This window comes from Sminthopsis crassicaudata, chromosome 2 (assembly GCF_048593235.1).
Source record: "Sminthopsis crassicaudata isolate SCR6 chromosome 2, ASM4859323v1, whole genome shotgun sequence".
NCBI lineage: Eukaryota > Metazoa > Chordata > Mammalia > Dasyuromorphia > Dasyuridae > Sminthopsis > Sminthopsis crassicaudata.
In genome coordinates this window covers 189,787,984-189,810,840 of record NC_133618.1, presented here as the reverse complement: position 1 = coordinate 189,810,840, position 22,857 = coordinate 189,787,984, and the positions used below count along the sequence as shown (strand labels likewise).

General features: G+C 34.7%; 1 protein-coding gene across 1 annotated transcript; it reads left to right on the top strand.

Moving 5' to 3' along the window:
* Positions 1 to 9,212: 9,212 nt before the first annotated feature.
* FAM110C (family with sequence similarity 110 member C) lies at positions 9,213 to 19,827 on the top strand. Its single transcript, XM_074287995.1, has 2 exons — positions 9,213 to 10,640; positions 19,127 to 19,827. The coding sequence occupies exon 1, from the start codon at positions 9,410 to 9,412 to the stop codon at positions 10,631 to 10,633; it is 1,224 nt and encodes a 407-aa protein (XP_074144096.1). The 5' UTR covers positions 9,213 to 9,409; the 3' UTR covers positions 10,634 to 10,640; positions 19,127 to 19,827.
* The last annotated feature ends 3,030 nt before the right edge of the window (positions 19,828 to 22,857 follow it).

Here is a 22,857-nt window from a genome sequence, read left to right as displayed (position 1 = left end):
CAAACACTGCAAAGGTGCAATGAGCTGGATGCAGAATTGAATAGATAAAAAAAAGGTAAGTTAAATTACCTTCAAAAATTGTGCCATTCTTTTAGTGACCTCAAGTTTCTCTCTGAAACAAATTTTATTTTTAAATCATGATATTATTCTCACAATGCTTTGTAGAATTCTACAGTCCCTGAAGAACTTCAACTGAAGGGCAGGATATTCAAAGAACATTGGAGAAGTTCAAAGTGTATGTCAGTAGATTACAAGCTCTATCAATTAAAAGTTATGCAAGAAAAATAGTGCAAAAAATTATTTTGGGGAAATGTAGGATCAGAAATAGATCCAGGCATGCAGCAAGCAAAAAGAATATTGATACTCTATATCGGCATATTCCAGTAGAATACACCAAGAAAGGCCTATGGAGTAAGACCCATTGGGTAAACTTCTAGGGAATATCTATGCACAAAAGCATGTATAAGAACCTCACAGAAGAAGGCACAAATAACTTGCTTGGAAAGAAGAAATTTTATATCAGTGAGATCACAATGTCATTTCAATATTAAATTATTTCTATCTTTCTCTTTTTCAACAGATTTTAAAGAATGAAAACAGTTTACCAGAATAATACATCATTGAACAAAAGTCAATAATTGTGTAAAAATTCAAAAGATGCCCTGACATATGCTTTATCTCTTCCACTTAGCAGGCTATCCACAATAAAGATATTAGAAAATGAAATCAATGAGAAATGTAAAATCTAGTCTGCAAGTCTTAGTTGTTTCATCAATTCTAAAGAACTTATTGCTTAAAATCATACAAAAACATTTCTAAATATAACTATATTCCATTGACTAAAATATAGCAATTCTATTAGTCAATCAAGTATTGTAATTTCATTTGAATTTGGATTGACAAATTTGACAAATAAGCTTTATATGTATTATCTGTGTACATGTTGTGACTGTCTGTAGTAGGGAAAAAGAATGAGTAAATTAGTGAAATGTGTTTCTGTTTACACTTGCTTTCCCAAAAATAATGAAGAAAAGAGGTTTTTGTTTTTTCTTTTTCTTTTTCTTTTTTTTTTTTTTTTTTTTTTAGCAATTATGGCTATCTTGTGATTGAATATATGTTTACATTTCTGAATGAGTTTAAATATCATCAACCTTAGGGATAAACATACAAGGAAAACAGCTTTCACAAATATTTAATTTCTTATCTAAGTGGGAAATGCAAATTATTAGCTTTGAGAAAGTTAGGTTCAAATTTGCCTCTAATAGTTTCTAGCTTTGTGATCTCAGATCATTTAATGTCTCTGACACCTCAATTTGTTTTTTTGTAAAATAAGGAAAATAATACCAGTAGTACATGCCTCACATGGTTTGATTTGGTTTAGCTTTGGGGATTTTTTTTTTTTTGGTATAAATGTAATAATGTTTTTAAGATATTCTGAAAACCTTTAAATGCTTATTGTTATTAATATCATCATTATTAAGATTATTGTAAAATGAATCAGTTTCATTGAGGAAATGGCAAAAAGTAAGGAATGTTCATGAGGTCCTCATTTTTCTTAATCTCTCTTCAGACTTTGACATTGTCAATCATCTCTTCTCTTTTATATTTTTTCCCCTAGGTTTTTGGGACATGACTAATTCCTGGTTCTCCTGCCTCCTATCTGATTGCTCTTTCATAGTCTCCTTGTCTGGATCTTTGTCTAAGTAAGAATCACAAAAACTAGGTGTTCTACAGAGTACTTCCTGGGCCTTCATCTTTTAAATTTCTATACTATTTCCATTTAATAAACTTATTAGCTCCCATAATTTCAGTTGTCATCTCTATGCTGATAACTTTCAAATATATGGCCCTTCTAGCTCTAATTTTATATCTCCTGAAAAATGACTTTTAAGGTTACATCTAGATCTTTTTCTCAATCTTCAGATTCATATAACTAAATACTCAGATATGTCAAACAGAATATCTAAGAGATATCTTAAACTTAACAGGTCCAAAATTTAATTGGTTACTTTTCCCCTAGACTTCCTTCTTAATTTTCCTATTACTGTTAAGCCACAACCATCATACCAGCTACCCAATCATGAAATCAATGTCATCCTCAACTTTTCACTGTCTCTCACCTTTTATATCCAATTTGTTGCCAAAGCTTGTTAATTTTACCTTCATGATATCACTTGCATATGCCTCTTTTTGGGATCAGACACCAGTGAATACTTCAAGTCATTGAGATCAATGTGATTACTTCCCGTCACAAGCCTTTTCCCACTCTAGTGTATCCTCCATTCAGCATTTAAAGGGATCTCCTAAAGCAGATGTCTGACCATATTTCTCCTGCTTCTTACTTCATAAACTTCAATAATTTCTTATCATTCAAGACTAAATTTAAAACTCTCTGGAATGAATTCAAAGTCTCTCATAATCTACCTTCTTCCACCTTGCCAGTCTTCTTAAACCTTGTACTTTATCCTTCATACACTATGATCCAATGACAATAATCTCTTTACTATTGTTCAAACATCTCTTAACTCTGGATATTTTCATGGACTGTGCTCCATGCCTGGAATACTCTTCCTCCTCATCTTCATTCCTTCGTTTCCCCAGCTTCCATCAAGCCCAGTTAAAATTATACTTTCTATGAAATTATTTTCTAAATCTTCTTTTGGTTCCTCTATTGATTCCTTCCAGTGCTATACACAATGCTTGGCATATAATTAGAGCTTAATTATCATTTATTGATTGAGTGGTGACTATTTCTTTCAGTGACCCTTTAGTAACTGCTGGTGCCTAACGTCCAATGAAAGTACAAAGTTTGATATCAGGTGATGTGGTACAGGGGAGAAGCAGAAAATTTGGAGTCAGATATTGGGGATTCAAAGGATGACCATTACTTATTATGTGAAGGATCTTTGACAAATTGCTTAACTACTTTTATGCTCTGTAAAGTAAGGGAATTGGACTACATTCCACACTTGACATTTGCATTTCTGAAAGTATGATTTGTTTCATAAGACTGTTGGATTTGGGAGTCAGGAAGACCAGAATTCAATTCTGCCTCAAGACCTTATTAATTATATGATTTAGGACAGTTCATTTAATGACCCTGGGCCTCAAAGAAGGGATTGGATTTATGAATTCTAAAGGCCTTTCCATCTCTAATTATATAGTCTTCTGAAAGATGACTTTGAAGGTAACATCTAAACCTAGAATCAATGATGCTGTCAAGATCCTGGGAGATTTGATAGGTTATTTCAAACCTAAGACTGAATATATTATTTCATTTCTAAGATAGAAATGGAGTAGATCAATCATTTTTTTGAAATCACTCATTTTGTAAAAGAGGAGGAAATAAACAAACAAAACCCCCCCAAAGAAGTAAATGACTTGTCCATGACTACATAGTTTGTAAGTGGAAAAAGCAGGACTTCAAATGCAATTTTGTTTTCATTGTAGAATATTGTCCTTCATGCAAAATTCAGAATTTGTGTAAATTTTATTGTTATAGTACAAGAAAGGAGAACTTGTTTTTTGCTCTTGTTGTTGCCATTTTTTTTTTTTATGTCCACAAAGACATTGATTCACAAGGAGGAGGAACTCAATTGAGCACTAAATAAAAACCACATAATAATTTGAAGTAAATTATTGTGAAGTAAGTTAATGTGAAATAAATTATTGTTCACATACTTATTCACCTATTTTTCTCTCTTTAAATTCTCCCACTGCCTTTCACACTCCTTTGATTTTTAAAGAGAAAATATAATAAGATTTTTTTTTTTCTTAACATCTTTTCCCTCTGTAGACAGTTGGAGTTGTCAAACTGACAAACTTCCTGAAGACTAGGTTAGAGTATTCATGGGCATTAAAAAAACTACTTGGGTTGAATTTCAGGTCTAATACTTTGGAAGATATCCAAATGTAAGTAGATCTTTATATATCTCTATGTTTCAGTTTTCTCATTTGTAAAATGAGGACAATAAACATAAGGTTATTATGGTTAAAACATTTTATAAAACTAAATGCTAAAGGAAGGTGAACTATTATAATTATTATTATTAGAGACTACAGAAAAATCAAGAGTGATTGTATTTAATCTCCTTTTATAACTTGCTCTGACCAGGCCTTCTGAGACTTTTCCAAGAGGCTAATTAAACATTAAGATAAAATCGTCAGAATTTGAGCCCCACCCAGGTGCAAAGGTTGTAAAAAAGGCTTAAGTGCCTAGGATCAAAGGTCATGGGACTGGGAAAAATGAAAACAAAAAACTTGGAGAGCATTTAGTACAAAGAAGTGTAATTATATACAGAAAGTGTTTTTTCTTTTCTTTTTTTTTTTTAATTTTAATCCAAAGGGTATTGATTTATTGAGTAGTAGCTGAATATATTGTGATATATAAGTATAATAGAAGTCTACCATGCTGAAAGAAATGAATAAATAGGTTATTTTGAAGAGACCTGGAAAGACTTATATGAAGTGTTTCAAAAAGGGACTGAACAGAACTAGTGGTACAATTTACATTATATGAGGATTATAAAGATAAATAATTTGGGGGACTTTTATAAACTATTAAAGAAAAAATGAGCAGAACTAAAAAAATAATAAGTGACTAATGAAAACATTGAAAGACTGAGTTTTTGGGTAATTAATAATTGGTTTAGTAATTAATTTAGCTGGCAATCAATAAATTGGTGATCAGTGATTTCTGTTGGTAACTAAAGATACTAAAATGCTTCAAATCCTTTTTGAAAGAGAATTCCTCTGACAAGTAAAAATCAACCCTTATTGGTGGACATTTAATGAGGAGTTAGGCTAAAAGTCTTTAGTTCTTCCTGATGAGAACTTGGTTTGATCTTGAGGCCCAGCAGGCTCAGGTCTTCTGAACAAGGGAAAACCATCTCCAGATATATCTCTCTAGTTACTTTTTTCCTTCATGAGATAGGTTGCCCCAAAATCTAAGGGGAAAAAAAAAACAAGGATAGAGCGTGTTCCTCCTAGCAAAGGCTCTCCCAGACTGGATTCTGTTTATGTACACTCACCAGAGTCTATCTCATTCATTATTTTTTAACAATTCTTCTGGTCAGTATGTACCCTTAAAGATTACTCTAAGAATATTCATATTTAATCTTCCCATTCTAGGTAGAATTTAATAATTCCCTTTTCTTTCAAACTTCATCTAGCAATTATTCTTTGAAGCTTTCTCTTCTTGGATCTTCTAAAATATTTTCCCAAATTAAAGCTATGTGTAAATTTACATGTACCAACAGACTTAGAAGGGGAAAAAAATCCCCACCCCACCAAAAAAAAAAAAACAACTAAAACTTGTCATGAGTACAATCAATCAGCTTGTGAACTACTATGTTTGAAGAATTTAGACAAAAGTTCATTTATTTTAGGATTGCTCTCCATGAGATAATTTTACTTTACATCAGTTTATGCAAGTCTTCTCAAGTTTTTCTGAATTCTTCATATCTGTCCTCTACTATAACATAAAAATATGTTATCATATTCCTATGTAATAGGACTCTTCAATCATTCAATCTTCAGATCATTCATCACCATCCTGATAATCAGCTTTGAGGGAGCTGTGGGATCCCAAACTTCAGAGTATAAGACCCATAAATGAGAGTTTCCTGATTGACTGTTGAGGAGGACAAACTGAAGGTTCAGAGGATCTCTTAAAGAAAAAAAATGGGGCAGCTAGATGGTGTAGTAGAGCACCCATCTAGCTTCAACCTCTTAACATTTCTTCCTAGTCGTATGACCCTGGACAAGTTACTTAACCCCAATTGCCTCACCAAAAAAAAAAAAAAAAAAAGTTACAGTTTCCATCTGGTATTCTTTTGCTTGTAACTCTTTAGGTGAACAAGTGTAATTCCAATTAGGAGTGAGGAAGGAGAGAGTCCTTTTATCTGCCCAAGATGCCTTTATCTATCCCATCACATGAAAGCTGAGGCTAGAAATCATGACTAGACAAAATTGTGCCTAGGTCCCCGGCAACCCCTTAATTTTTTGTGTTTCCTTTCCTTCAGTAGATCACCTCATGAATGTGAATGGTCTGAAGGTTAATAAGCAGCAACAATATCATCTACTTGAGAATTTTTAAGAATAGACTGGTCATAAAGGAGTATCTACTGAGAAAAAAGTCACAAGAAAGAAAGTCAGTCTTGGTTTTTGATTTCACAGGGGACGCTGCAATGAAACCCTTAATTAGCAATACTCCATAATAAAAATCATCACTGTCATTTATATAAAACTTTAAAGTTTGCAAAGCTTTTTGTGAATGTTATCTTATTTGATTCCCACAATAATCTTAGGTAGCTAAGGAAGAAGTTATTATTATTATTCCCATGAGGAGTGTGACTTGATCAGCTAGTGAGTATCTGAAGTAATATTTGAACTTAGTTTTTCCTGTCTCTAGGTTTAGTGCTCCATACCATATAGCTATTTTAATGTTGTAAGACCTATCAGTCTCTCTGTCAACTGTATCTATAATTATATATTAAATTACAGAATCCTATTATGTGCTGTTTTTCTGCTAGGTTTAACATTGCTTTCCTAGTAAGAATAAATGTTCTGTTTTATACCCACTTCATATTATGCATAAGGCATCCCCTTTTTTTTTTTTCTTTATTTCACTCTCTTCTTGGATCTTTGAGCAATAATTGTTACTATAATTAGCAACTTTCTCCAGAACCCTGGAGCAGGGATGATGGGCCAATGACAACAAGGAACCCAGTCTCCTAGGGTAAAGATCAGGCTTTCCCAAAAATAAGCCAAGGCAAACCACAAGATCTAAGTAAATAGGGGTCACCAGCATCTGTGGCTACAGCTGAATGGTACGCCTAATGTTTTATATTAAACATACATTACAATTTGTTCAAATACCCCCCAAATAATATTCATGTCCAGGTCTTTACTACAATAAAAGTGTTGCTAGTAAAATGCTGCTGGTATTTGCTGTAATAAAAGTTTTACAGATGCCTGAATATGTCTGTACATGAGTCCTTACTTTCTTTGCCCTCTTTGGAACATATACTTAATAGTAACATCAGTGAGTCAAAGGGTATATGAATAGTTAGATGACTTTGGGGGATTTGGTTACAAATTGTTTGCCAGAATGGTTGAACCAATTCACTTAATGATTTGTTGTGTATTCAGTAGAAATTTGTGCTTCAAAAAGCACAAATTGACCTAGGTAATATCTACAATCTCCTGAAATTCTCTAAGCCTCATTCAAGTTCATATAGCTAAAAAGATAAATAGACTCATAAAATTACCCATTTTCTTTCACAGAATGAAAAACAACATCATCTACTATACATGAATTGACTTATTCTACTCACACTCCCATTTTTAAATGCCATTCAATTTCATTGATTATTGGTTTCATAATATTTTTTCCCCCAGGACTTGAGATACAGAAAAGGAAAAGAATAATTGGACTGTCTTGACATGCCTTCTAATCCTGTTGTCCTACCTGCTGTTTTAGTTTCCTTAGGGAAAAAATATTCACTTGGAACCTTTGAAAGGTCAGGATCTTCCTAACATTTTCAGTAAAGTAAGAAATAACTTGGATCTTCAGATGCCTGGCATAGTTTTGTCATCATTCTTGCAATTTTAGGAAAGAATGAAATTTTGCAAATACCATTTGTGTATGTTTCATCATGTGAATGTGTTTTCATTCCTTTCTTACTTTTGTAAACACAATTTTTTTTCCCTTTCTGGGACTGAAACATAACAATATAATGATAATATTTATACAGGGTTTTATATATTTCAAAGTTGTGTTATATACATTATTTTATTTAACCCTCTTATAGATGCTACAGGCTACTTTTATTATCCCCATTTACTAAATAGGAACATTGAAATGCAGAAAAGGTAAGTGTTCTGTAGGTCTAAAAGTATTAAACTGAAAACCCTGTAATCTAAATACTTTCAGGGGCTGTACCAATAGTTATGTGACATGGGAAAAGTAACAGCCTCCCTAGATCTCATCTTATTTACCTATAAACTGAATTAAGATTAAATATATTATCTCTAAGATCCCTTCCAATATAACTTTCCCAAATCAAATTATTAGTTAGCTACAGAACCAGGACTAATAATTCAGAGCTCCTGACTCCTGATGGGAAAGCAGAATGAAAACAAATCTCTTTTAAATGCCTATGACATACAAACTACTGTACTAAATGCTTTACAAATATTATTTCACTTGATTCTCACAACAGTGCTGGGAGGCAGGTGCAACTATAACCATCCCCTTTTTACATTTGAGGAAACTGAGGTAAGCAGAAGTTAAGTGACTTAATCAGCTAGTAAATGTCTAAGGCTAGACTTGAATTTCCTGACTCCTGACAGGAAGTCAACCACCTGTAGGGTAGGTAATCCACTACAGATTATTTATTCATATCTGAAGAATCATGTAAAAGTTGTTTAAAAACTTTTAGGACAGAATTTGTTTTTGAAAAACAAAGCAAATGTCCCTAGGACTCCAGCTTAAACAAGGCCTTGGTTGGCTAATTAGCCAAATTCTTCCTGTAAGGAAGTAGGAAGCTTAGACCATGATTTTGAAAAATCGTGTCTCACTTTTCCAGTATTAGGAGACAAGAGACTAGAATTCAGGTCTCTGGACACCCTATCAATATTCTGACCAGTGCCTCTTGTCCACAGACTCATTGAGGGATTTTCAAGAACATCTAGTCCAACATTTTCATTTTAGTAAAAGGGAGATAAGGATCCAGACTACGTTACTTCTCAAAAGTTCACACTGCTAATTATTGGTCAAGGAACTACTAGAACTGTGCTCTCCTGACTATAAATCCAGCAAGTCTTTTCCTTCACAGCAACTTGTCACAGATAGCTGAAGCTTCAACATCCTCCTTCCCTCTTTACTCTCCCCTCCCCTGCCTTCTTCCTTTTCCCTTCCCCCTACAAATTTCAGTTTCTAGGATAAGGCATATTAGTTTCCGTGAGACTACTCAATTTTTAAGTTTAGTTTTCTTTTTCTTTCAAAATGTGGCAAAGGAAGAGGAGACTGAGGATAACATATGCTAAGTAAATACTTTAATTAGGGCTTGTCTTCCCTGGAGGCAGTGCAGTTGGCCTGGGCTCCCCTTCTCTCCGTCAGACAGTCCCACTCTCTCAGGATTGGCTGCTGTGAGCCAAGAGGGCTGGTTCCCTGGCAAGGTATCCGTGAAAGGCAGCAAGCTGCCGGTAAAGGTGTGGAGTTGGAGCCGAAGACAGCACAGACTGACTTATGCTTAGAGAACTGGAATTTCTGCCCCTCCTCGGGCAATGAACTAAAGACTTTGGAACTGGACTGAGCTCCCAGGACATTAATTAATGCAAGAGGCTGCCTTAGCACCAGCCTCTTGCATTTTTCTGGCCTGAGTTCCAGCCACGCCAAACTGACATGCCAACTGAGCTCGCTGCGAGCCTGGGAATGCATGCCCTCTCCGACCTGGATTCCTCCCTGACGACCCGGCTGCTCCACAAGGGTCCCGAGTACCTGCGCCGGCAGATAGAAAGAGGAGACCGGGCCAAGAAGAGTGCTGTGGAGAGACTAGCAGCCGATAAGGCCAAGTATGTCAAAAGCCAGCAGGTAATTGGCACCAAACAGGAGCCTGTCAGGCTGAGCTCAGCTTCAGAGAGCAGCAGTGAAACCTGTTCTGTGGAGAGCAGAAGGAGCAGCAAGGACTCAAGAGGGAGAAAAGAGGCAGACAGCGGGGACACTTGGTGCCCCACTCCCCAGGTATTTCCCGTGACCCGGAGAATAATTGGCAAGAGGCAACTGAGGCCGGACTCCCTCGTTATCTATCGCCAGAAGTGTGAGTTTGTCAAAGGCCAAGGCTCTGAGCACACAAGAGGGGGCTTGGTGAGGAAGATCCTCCAGGGTCCAAGCAAAGAAAAGATGTTAGTGTCCCTAGATATGCCCAGAGTGAAGGAGGAAGTCAGAGTGGAAAGTGAGGAGAGTCCACTGGAGAGCAAAGATGCCAAAATGGACCCTAAGGAGGCTGGGCTGGATGGTGAAGAGACCAGTTTGGAAAGAGCCAGAGTGGAGAATAAGGAGATGAGATTGGAGAGTGAAGAGCCCAGCGCAGAAAACAAAGCCAGAGTGGACAACAAGGACACTGTCCCTTCCAACTCCCCAGCAACCACCTGCCTTGGTGGCCCTTCTGGGCAGGACAAGATGCCCCTGAAGGCAGCTGTGGCCCTGGGTGATCTCAAGGAAGTGAAGAGAAGAAGCCTGCACCGCTCCAAATCTGACATCAGCTCTCGCTATTCCAAATCCTTCTCAGAGTTTGACACCTTTTTTAAGTACTGTGGCCTGGACCCTGAGGTGGTGGAAGATCTAGGGAGGGAAAACTTCTCAGAAGGATGGGACCATCGCTCCTTCAAGATCCGCAGCGTTAGCATGGCCACCTCCGAAGGCGGCTTCTCCCATCCCAGCGGGGATGAGGGGCTGCTGGAAGAAGAGGTGACAGAGCAGGTCCCCAGCACCACATCAGTGATAGAACGCAATGCCCGGATTATCAAATGGCTATATACCTGTAAAAAGGCCAAAGAGACTCAGAGCAAGGGCACCCAAGACTTAGCTGGTAAGAAGCTGGTTCCTGAGGCCACGGAAGCACGGTAAAACCAAGGTGTGTCTTGGGTCGAGTCCCAAATGACTCCCATGTGTGTGCATTGGAAAGGGAAAGTGGGGAGGAGGGCATTACAATGCATTTGGGATGGAAGAGTGGCTGAGTTATATAATTGGTCTTAAAAGCACAACACATTTCACGGATCATATAGCTAGAACTGGAAAAGACCCCAGATTCCCTGTAGCTCAATCTCTTCATTTTATAGGGTTTTTGTGATGAATTTCTCCTAAAATAAGTAGGTAGGCTTAATTTGATTTATTAATGCTAGAAAAAGAAATAAAAGTAATCAAAAGTTTGATGTAATGGGAACCAAGAAATAGTTTGAAGACTGATAGAAATAAAACTAGGATCCTGGGATGCCTGGGGAAGACAGGATGACATCTGGGCCAGGCGCCAGGACCCCAAATAGAGCAGAGTTCTCCAGTTATTGTCCTAAAGCAGGCCCAGTAGGGGGGGAGGGGAGGAACAAAACATTGATACATTTCCTGTTGTTTCTTTTGTCATAACTGACACACCTTTTCGTGGATCACAGGTGAAAAGAATCATAAAATAACCTAGAAATTATCCCAAGATTTCAATAGAACACTCTAAATATGCCTGTGTTCATCAAAATAGTCTGGCTTTATTGGGCAAACAAGGGGTCTTTCCATTTTTGTGAAAGTTGTGCTAAACTCCACTGTACAAAAAGTACAGGATATATAGTCTCTGAGTCAGACACCAATCACATTTCCTTCTAGGCACCAACTCAAGTTGCCTAGGATAGCTTGAGCTGGTTTTCAACACTTATCAAAGTATGGGAGCTAGAATTTACTGGGATATAACTTACTTAAATTAACTCATAGGCTTTTGTGTGAGTCTAAATGTTTTCTGATTTGGCACCTTGCAGTGACTGAAGAAAACATCAATTTTAAGTGAATTATGCTCTTTTTCATCTGGAATATAAGGGAATGGGACTAGATGGCTTCTAAAATAATTTCCACCTCTCAGTCTTGGTTGATTGGCAGTTTTCAAAGAAATCAAGACTTTAAAAGAAAGCGCTTTGTCTTCAGGTGGAAGGTTACACTGTAACTATGTAATCAGATTTATAGTAACCTCAATTTAAAATAAAACAAAATAAAAATCTCTGAGTCTGAAAACTATGATAAGTAATACTTTGAGAGAAGTACGTTTGGTCTTTGTGTTGACTGGATTTAATGTATCACAGGAGGCTTAATTCAACAATATCCTAAGAAGGGATTTGATCTTCTCTGCTATAATATCCCGGGGTGTCTGCAGGCCAACAGTGTGAGATGTTATATATCATGAAAAGAACAGAGATGTAGGAGTTAGGAGACTTGAATTTCAGTTTGGGCTTGTTACTAACTGGCTGGGTGATTTTAGGCAAGTCATTTAACTTTTTTTTTTTTTTACTTCTCTTTCCTCATTTGTAAAACGAATGGGTTTGAAGGATGTTCTCTAAGGCTTCTTCCAGCTCTATCTATGCAACTATTTTCTAATTGTTTCCAATCTGTATGATTTGGAGGAAACATAGGAGACTACATTTAACTCTGTCTTTGATGTTTTTAACTTTGTGACCTTAAGGAAGTCACTTTAAATCTCAGGGCTGGAGCGTTTCATCACCTGAAAATGGTATTCTTTAAAAAGAATAAATAATGTTTCTTCTAGTTCTAACATTCTCCAATTCTTTGTTTCTAATGCATCACGTCAATCCCCTCCTTTTGGACAACTAGGATAAATTTTATTTATTGATGTAATACCTAAGTATTACCTAAGTAATGATCCACTATATAATACCAATTCCCCCTTTGCCACCAATATACACAAAGAAAAACTCAGAATTGGGTGTCTCTAGGAAAACTGGACTTTGCATGATTCTGCTACAGACCAGAAGTTTAAGTTGAAGCCTCTGGCCCTTTCTTTTGAAACACATCTTCCCCAGAGTCCTTCAGTAGTAGTAAGGATCTCTTTGGATTAAAATTATTTCTCACATCTTTAAGGTGAGAGAGGTAGAATCTAGACTATTAGAAGCCTGGGAAAATATGTGCTTGCATGTGTTTAGGGAAAGGTAGGAGGGTAGAGAGAAAGGTGCTAGTGGTAAGAGTAGCCAAAGTGAAAAGGCCTAGTAGGCAAGGCACAACAGAGTCTTGGGATCTTTATGATCTGTGGAATGAGCCTAACTATAAATAAAGGGCAAAGTGTATTGAAAGTCCATTTTAAAAGATACTGCCTAAAGCACTATGTAAAAGTACACAGAAAAGCAAAAGCTTACAAGCCTTACGAGGCTTAAACCAGTATCCTACAAAGCTAAATTGAGTCTTGCTTTGCTTTTAAGCAGATAAGTGGGAGTCAAGTTTGAATATTAAGGAGTGGAGATCAGAAAATAACACCTGAATTCACAGAAATAAAATCTGAAAGCCTCTGAATGATAGCACTTCCTTTCCTCACTCCCCCCTTCCATACCAAAACAGTGATTTGCAAGGAATGAACTAATTCCTTTCATGAAGTAATCTTTCCAAAGCCAGCTTTACTTTTCAAACTAGAAGCAAATACAGGAAGTTTGCTTGGGCAGTGAAGGCTGTCACCTGTAAGACAGAAGCACATGGTTTCAGAGTTAACTGCTTCCCTCCCCACCCTCTGGCCAAAAGAAAACAATAATGTCACCTGATTTATAAGAAGGGATAGAAACCCAGGGTTGTGAATTTATACAAATAATCTGAGGCACTTAAATTCTCATACTAGCCTTTCTTCTTTAATCACATCTGAGAAGGATTTTGCTCATTTTAAAAATTGTTATGTTAGCATGGGGGAAGGTTGATAAGTGAGACACAATATACAAAGTTTGCTATAACAAATGTCAGTCTTAATAGCAATTCACATTTTTTTTTAGTATTTGAACATTTATAAACTGCTTTCTCTGCAATAACCTTTATAAGGTAGGTCTTTAACTTTCTTTTACAGAGATGGAAACTGAGGTTTAGAGGGGTTAAATAACTTGGCCAACCATGACCATGTAGCTAGAAAGCATAAAGATAAGAATCAAACCCAGGATTCACTCCAAATCTAACATACTTCTCCAAAAGATTCATCTGGGACATGTGGTCCATTAGGCCCAGGACAAGAATGAAATCCCTGACTACTTATTAGTTGGTTCCATGTATGAATGGGAATAGCACTGTATTTGGGACAGAGAATCTGGGTTAAAATCCCAGCTCCTCCATTGTGTATGTAACCTTTGGAAAAATCACTTATCCATGCCTCAGTTTTTACATGTGTAAAATAAGGAGTTTGGACTAAATATCTTCTGAAATCTTTGTAATCTAGAACTATGATACTATGAACCTTACTACCTGTGTAATTTGGGGGTAGGCTGCTTAACTTCTTTGGGTCTTAATTTTCTCATCTATAAAATGAATGGGTTGGACTAAATGATCTTCAAGATTCCTTAGGCAGCTAAGTGGTGTAGTAGACTAAGGTGGAGATCAGGAAGACTCATCTCCCTGAGCTCAAATTTGGCTGCAGACATTTACTAGCTGTATCAGCCTGGAGAAATGACTTAACCTTGTTTGCTTCATCTGCAAAATCAGCTAGAGAAGGAAATGGCAAACCACTCTAGTGTCTTTGCCATGGAAACACCAAATCAGGTCAAAAAGTGAAACACAACTGAACAACAGAAAATTCCTTGCAATCCTATTTATTAATTTCCAGAGCATTGACAAAGATATGAGAAGGCAGCAACATTATAGATAGAAAACTGGTTTGGGGGCAGGGGAAGAAGAAACAGGCATTTATTAAGCATCTACTTCATGGCAGGTACTGTGCTAAATAAACTCTTTACAAATATTTCATTTGATCTTCACAACAACCCTGGCAAGTAGGTGTTGCTATTGTTCCCATTTTAAGGATGAGAAAATTGAGGCAGACAGAGGTTAAGGAACTTGCCTTGGTTCACATAGTTAGAAAGTATCTGAGGCCAGATTTTATTTCAGATATTCATGACTTCAAGTACAGCTCTTTTTATACTACTGTTTCACCTCGTTGTCTTTTGATATTATCTGGATTCAAATTCCTCTAAAGATTTTTATTAGCTGTGTGGTGTTGGGCAAGCTTTATCTCTTTAAGCCTCAGTTTCTACACCTATGAGATGGAGAACATAATACCTACTCAGATAAGGTATTAGTGAAGCTTGGATGAAATGTCACATATAAAACATTCTGGCAAAAATTAAAACACTAGATAGATTTCAACTCTTATTAATATATGCTTCTCCTCCACCACATTAAGGACATAGAAAAAGCAATGTAGTAATCTTTGTTCATGACCACAAAACCACCTCCTATAATTCATTGCCTACAAACATAATGGACTCTTACGAAGAGGAGCCAGGAGAGGCCAAATAATCTCTAAACACCTAAGCCTCCAGTCCTATGGAGCAATACAGGAAGTGAAGCAACAATTGTGACAGCAGGAATTGTAACCTGGAAAGTAAACAAAGACTTTTTTTTCCACTGGAATGACTAGTTCCTGAAACCCATGCCTTCAATCCTATGAGTACATTATAAACAGGATCTCTACCCCTCCTCACAATCCCTGTTTGGTAGGAATACTTGTGTAATTCACATGGGACTCTCCTTTGATCTTACAGTAAATATTCAAAGAAACTAAGGGAGATGTGTGTGTGTGTGTGTGTGTGTGTGTGTGTGTGTGTGTGTGTGTGTGTGTGTGTGTGTTTTCAAAGGCTTCTTAAGTAGGGGAGTGGAATTATTTAATCAGATGCCTTCTAATACCTCAAAGGAGGTCAATGTATTAATATTTAAGAGTCCTAAATGATTTCTAGCTGAAGAATCAGTTAGGTTTATAAATATCTTCACTGGTTCTATTTTTGATACATTCACAAAACATCAAAACTAGAAAATCACCAAAAAGGATTATAGAAACCAGACACATTTATCTTGGTTAGCCATGAATAATGGACAAGAGATTAGGGAGTTACACTATTCTTTTAGGGTGATGGGGAGAAGAGGGAGTAGTGAGAAGCTATATTAATTTCATTTTCTTTTGTTCTTTTATTATTTTATTCTTAACTTAAACACACACACACACACACACACACACACACACACACAAAAGAGAGACATTTCCATATACTAAATAGTACAAAAAAAGAGGTTTGTATATGAAACCATAAATCTTTGTTACACACAGCTTACTTTTGTAAAAAGCATACAATCAATCCAACATGTTAAATTCTAAGATGTCCTATGTGTATTTTCTCTTTGAAATTTCCTTCCATTCTCTTTTGTGCATTTTATTTTAAATATTTCAATGGCTAATTTTAGGGAGGTAAAGGAAAAACTCAATCATTAGTGTCCCTCCTCCCCCATCAAATTCCCCTTTTGGAAAAAAAAAAAAAAAAGAGAGAGAGAAAATAATATATGAGTAAGAATAGTCAAATAAACAAATTTTAAAATCTACTGGTTGTTTAGGTACATAAATGTATGTTTCATTCTGTAGGAGAAGTTCATCATCTCTGTCCTTTGGAGAGGACCATTAATCAAAATTCTTAACTCTTTCCAAATTGGTTGTCTTTATAATATTATTAATGTATAGTTTGTACTCCTGATTCTTCTCACTTCATTCTGCATCAATTCAATTTCGTCTTCCCAAGTTTCTCCTGCCTGTCCCTTTTATCATTTATTATTTCTAATTCTTAATTTTTTTCCATTCCAATTGTTCTCCTAACAGTCAGTTTTAATTTGACAAATTGGAGAAAATCCAAAGCTTAGCCATAGGTGCTGAATTAATTTTTGTGAAATGAATGTTTTTACATAATTTCAAAGTCAATTTAGTTCAACAGTGTTCAAAAACAATTCAACAAATGGTCATTAATGCCTACTATGTACTTACGTCTTTTTTTTTAATGAACTCTGGAGTTTTCTGTTTGAAATCAGCCCAAAATACTCATGAAAAATGAAAAGAAAAAAATATATAGTCACTGCTAATATTCACAAGATAGAAAAACCACAACCATATGACCAATACACAAAAAACAGGGTTACATTTGAACACAAACAAATTCCAACATTTTCTAATATCAGTAGATTTTAAATCAATGACCAGGGAGAAGGAAAGTGTCATATTCCAAAGTTCCTACTGGTTGGGCAGTTATAGCTAATAGATATCATTCAACACCTTTCATGCGTTGATTTTATATTTTTATTTGGCATCATATATATATATAGTCAGTTGTATTTTTTAATAAATACTATGAAATATACATTTTGGTAAGTTTAGGTTTTTCATTTTTTTGCTGATCCAAAAATTAATATTTCATGGGACAAATACAAATTCTACCCATCTCATTCTTAGTAATATCCCTAGTACCAGTGCCCAAGAAAATAGAACTGAAATCCTTTTCCATTATTCCTAACTACACTATCCAGATGACTTGGGCTTCCTTTGAATGCACTAATATCTTCAAAAATCAATAGGATAGAAAAATGTTTTCATGTAGCAATCATTTAATTAATAAATGCTTTTGAAATTGAAATTCCTGGAGAAATTACACACAAACAATCATTCATTCATTTAAAATTATTAAGTACATTCTCTATATAGTCTCAAAAATTTATAGAATTGAGGTCTTTCTGACTTGAAGTCAACTCTCTATCCACTTCTTTATGCTACCCCAGTTTAGGAGAGTTTAAATAAATAAATAAATAAATAAATAATAAATAAATAAATAAATAAATAAATAAATAAATAAATAAATAAACGAATGAATGAATAAATAAATAAATAAATAAATAAATGAATGAATGAATACATAAGTGAGAAGGAGTAGGAATCAGCAGTTTTCTATACAGTTAAACTACAGGTTAGTCTCATTTTCCACTGACTTTGTGAGGCAAGAATTGCCAAGCAATCCTATCAAGCTTATTTCCAATCTAGAGTTTTGTGCTACATTTTTTGAAGCTTTTTGTCTAAGACAACACTATAGTTGTGAGCACAGGCCAGATTTTTAGGTCTCAACATATGCAGCAATTGCAGTGGAGAAACAGAATAAATGAAATAAGCAAGTAAGGAATCAAGTCGGTCTTTCTTCTCTTCCCCTTTGTCCTAGACTTGAAACTCTGTAGTAATCAAATAGACAAGCATATCATCTAATAAAGCTTATGAGTATTTCTGAAGCCTTTGAAAAAGTTGGCATCTATATGTGTTCAAATATTTTCTCGCTTTTTTGTGAATTGTAGTTTTCAAATCTTTAAAGTTTTAGCTGTATCTATTTTAATACTCAAAAGATCTTCATTCTTTATGATTCTTAAGAGTGGCTACAAGTTTAAACTCCAAGGTCCACTGAAGTGGTTAAGGATAGAAAAATGTTTTCATGTAGCAATCATTTAATTAATAAATGCTTTTGAAATTGAAATTCCTGGAGAAATTACACACAAACATTCATTCATTCATTTAAAATTATTAAGTACATTCTCTATATAGTCTCAAAAATTTATGTCAGCCATATTGTCTACCCTCATGGAGCTCACAATTTAGGTTCAGGATGAAATGCAAACACAGGTAGCTTTGTTTTTTTTTTTTTTTTTTTTTTTTTTTTTTGTTTGTTTGTTTGTTTGTTTGTTTGTTTTTAAAGAAGATGAATTTATTTGTTGCCGAGGCAATTGGGGTTAAATGACTTGCTCAGGGTCACACAGTTAGGAAGTGTTAAGTGTCTGAGGGCAGATTTGAACTCAGGTCCTCCTGACTTTAGAGGTGGTACGCTATCCAATGTGCCACCTAGCTACCCCTAGCTTTAGTATTCAGTGTAACATGGTAAGTCCATTAGATATCAGCAAAACAAATTTCTGTTAGATCTGAAGAAGCAAAGTGGTCACTAATGGAGAAGAAAAAGATCAAGGAAGGTTTCCTAAAGGAGGTGGCAATTAAATTGGTCTTTAGAAGATGCATAAGCATTCAATAGGAGAAGAAACCAGTTTAGGCATAGGGAATAGTAAATGCATAAAGAGAACAAAGTACATTCCATTCTTTCTGACTTCAAGTTCAGCTTTTTCTGTGCATTGGGTCACCTAGTTTTCTTGGATTGATAAATTGCTGAATAAGAATTTCTCTGAGGATTTTTATTAGCTGGGTGATATTGGGTAAGTCACTTAATCTCTGTAAACCTCAGTTTCTGTATATATGAAATGGGGAACATTTTTATTACTATCTAGAAAAAGATGATTATAGGAGGCCTTGAAAAAATATCTGAATTTAGAGTTTGAACTTAAGTATAAAAATGATTTTTAAACATTTAGTTACAAAGAAAGATCTTGATACAATTTCTTTTCTCATTCTTTAGAAGATCCTACCAGTTATTTTAAAAGTGGAGGGACTGTCATAAAATCAAAGAAGAAACTTGGTACCCTACTAACTTGGGATTTGAATGTTTCCAGTTTCCTGGCACTGATAACTCTTGTCTTTTCCTTCTTCCCCAGAAACTTTCCCTGAGATGGAGGATACAGAGAACAGATCATGAACTGCTTAATCTCCCTAAAGTTCCTACATGTCTGAGGGAACTTGGGAAGGATTTGTTGCTTCCCCAGAGGAAACTTTTCTCATCTCAAAAGAGTTTGGGGCTCTCCAGCAAGAGAAGTGAATCTTTGAATGACAGAGAAATTGGAGGATACACTGAGATATTTGGAGAAAACATCAAATTTAGTTGGATCTAATGGTACAACAAGCTGCTAAAATATTATTTTGAAGGTGGGTCTGTGCCATGATATCATACTGAACCAGATGAGAATTGGTTGATTATAAAAAGGATATCTACCTATCTCTCTGCCTGTAGAAAGACCTAAAGACACTTAGCTTAAACTAAATATTGTATTCTATTTTTGTACTTACTTTATTGTGGTTAAGCTCTTAAATTCCTTAAGTATTTATTTAAGCTGGTTGTAAAACCACCAAAGAGCATAGGTAGCTTATTTTGGGGAGGTGTTATTAAATAATAGTCAAATATTTTTGTATGATAAAGTTCTATATAAATATGACTGCTTGTTCTATATAGAGGACTGACTACTCTAATGAATATGTTTGTAACAAAGTATGAAATTATTTCCCTCAGCATCTCTGTGGATCATGGGAGGGGAAAAAATACATCACAACATTGATAGAGATTCTTTTCTTTGCCAACTGATATTCCATTATGAGAATTTTTCTTTAGTCATTACTCTAAAAATGCTGCTATTTATCTAAACATTGGGTAATGCCCTTGGTTAAAATAGATAATGTAAAGATGGGGGAAACTAATCCTTTCATTTGAAAGTATGCAGTTAATTCTTCACATAAATGGACATGTATTACTTCAAACAAAATAATTTAGTGCTTTTCTACTGTTAAATACAGTAATGGTCAGCATTCTGAGCCAAATGTCCCTGAAACCAAAGTGGTCACTGACATCTATTTATAGAATGAAGGAAAATAATTTGATTTCACTTTTAAATTATTAGGAGACAACTGAGTATTCATTAAATGTATAGGGGCTGAACCTAGGTATGTATTAGAAAGTGAACATTTAGATAAAGGTAAAAGGAGTACTCAGAAGAGAGGAGCAGATCTTCTGCTTCAGTAACCTATGCCCATCTGTGACCTAGAAATTATAAAGTAGCCATCAGAATAAGTTAGTATTGCCAATTCATACCTGTACTCTTTGCTCACCATCTGGTAATAAAGTTCTGGGTATTTATTAATTCTAGATCCAAAAATAAAAAGTTGCAACTTCTGCTTTAATAAAAGATTGGGAGTAAGAACACCTTTTTCCTAAATCTGATTTACAAATCACTTAATCCCTCTCTGTCTTAAGCTTACCAGAAGGACTATTCACTAACCATTAGAATAAGGAATAATCGATCTTCAAACAATGTCATTATTAACAGAATGTTCTTATTAGAAATAACACATTTAGAGATTATAGAAGGCTGAACTATCATTAAATATGGGAAATAGCAGTGGTCTTTTTACTCACATATAGAAACAGCCTCATATCAAACTATATATATATATATATATATATATATATATATATATATATATATATATATATATATATATATATATATATATATATATATATATATATATATATGTATATATATGTATATATATGTATATATATATGTATATATATGTATATATATATACATATATATATACACAACTGTAAAGTTAATTATGATCATATTTGTCTATACCATATAGAGAATTGACTATTCTAATGAATATGTTTATTCTCTTGTTTAAAAGATGTTCTTTGTACATTGCCCCTTTTATGGGTTTACAATCCATGATTACAGAACAGTTGTGTGATAAATATATCAGCTCCATACTATAGCTACTTCTATTTAGATTCATATTAAAATCTGCTTTTGCCATAGAACTGTTTATGCTGTTTATGATGTATGACAAAAATAAAGTTGTATGTTTCATTTACACATATGAAAATTTCACTTTGTGCTTATTCCGTCCTTTTATAGAAAATAGAATGAATATAGAAATGTGAATATGGAATCTAGAAATAGGATGATTTCCCATTGAATGAAAATAGAAAAAAGAATAAATTTCAAAATTAGGATAATTAATTTTTAAAATTTCTTCTGTTTTCTCTTTGATTCTCACATTTCTTTACTACTAATGATAAGTAGTATCACTGTAAAGATAATACAAATGTTATTATATATCATAACCTCTCTCTGGAAAGAAATCAGTAGACATCATTGACTTATAAAGCAATACTTTCTGAGTTTATGTAGAATTGGTTTCTTTATAGAAGGAATTTTTTTAATAACTTCATTGTCTTATCTTCTAATTTATGTTAGCAAAGTTAAAAGTCCATCACCATAGAGGGAACTATTTCTTTTTTCAGATTTAAAGTTGTTTGAATTAATGTCTGGTTTTGTCATATCCTCCTGGAAAAATGACTATAGCATGTTAGAATTTCAATGAAGATCAATCCCATCACCTGTTCAGAGTATAACCTTTGAGCTCACTCTGGTCAGAGATACAGTTGTAAAACAGGATTTAATTCTCTTAATTAATAAATGCTCTATACAAGAATTCCTTCATAATCAAGCCAAAATCCATTCTTGGGCCACTATCATCCCCTGGATCCCATGTAAGGGCACTCCTATAACTGAAAAATGTTCTTGTACTTGACTGGAGAAATATTCAAGATAGGACAGAATAGGCATCAAATAAGTAAAATAAATTTGCATAGATTACTTTTTTATGTAGGTATATGTATGTATGTATGTATATATATTATACATATATGTATATACATATTATATATATATATACACACACACAAATCTTGTTGTAAAGGATTCTACATATCTGTATATATACATATGCACACATATAAATAAAATGATACCCAATATGATATAGTATATAGAGAGACAAATAAGAAAACCCTGGGCAAGTGATTTAAACTAATAGTTCTCTAGGTGACTCAACTTTAAGTTGCAGAGAAATAACTGATCTATGAATGAAATCACAGGTACAGTCTCTCTCTCTCTCTCTCTCTCTCTCTCTCTCTCTCTCTCTCTCTCTCTCTCTCTCTTTCTCTCTCTCTCTCATTATACACTTGTATAATAGGATTATAGATTTAGAATGGTAAGGATTTAGACCAACCCTTTCATTTTACAGAGAAGGAAATTGTTAACTGACTTAACCAGGATTACATAGCTAATAATTATCAGAAACAGTATCTAAACCCAGGTCTTCCTGACCCAAATTTGGCACTTAATCTACTATACCATAAAGCTTGTCTGTAATGTCCAGACTAGCTTTCTTGAGGATTTCTATTTCTGTCTCCATCTTCTGTGTCTCCTCTGTGTTTGTGTCTGAGTTCAAGCTCGAGCACACACTCATTTGATTCTCTCTATAGTCTGCTTATTTCAGGTTCTCTCAGCCTTTATATACCTTAGTATAATTACACTATTACAGCACACTGATCATGTGGCAACTATAGAACCATTATATCCCCATATTAAGTATATGTGAACTAGAAAACCATTATCTCATCAATTCCACTGAGTTAACACCTTGTTGTAAGTATCCTTGTTCCAAGTATATTTCTCCAGAGTTCTAGCCCTGTACATCTCCCCTTTTCTTTAGTTTTAGAACACAGGTGGTCATGTCCTCCCTGACTTCTCAGAAAGAGAGG

Bases quoted from the DNA above. Each gene is read 5' to 3' on its own strand.
- FAM110C (XM_074287995.1), top strand. From the start codon at position 9,410: ATGCCAACTGAGCTCGCTGCGAGCCTGGGAATGCATGCCCTCTCCGAC.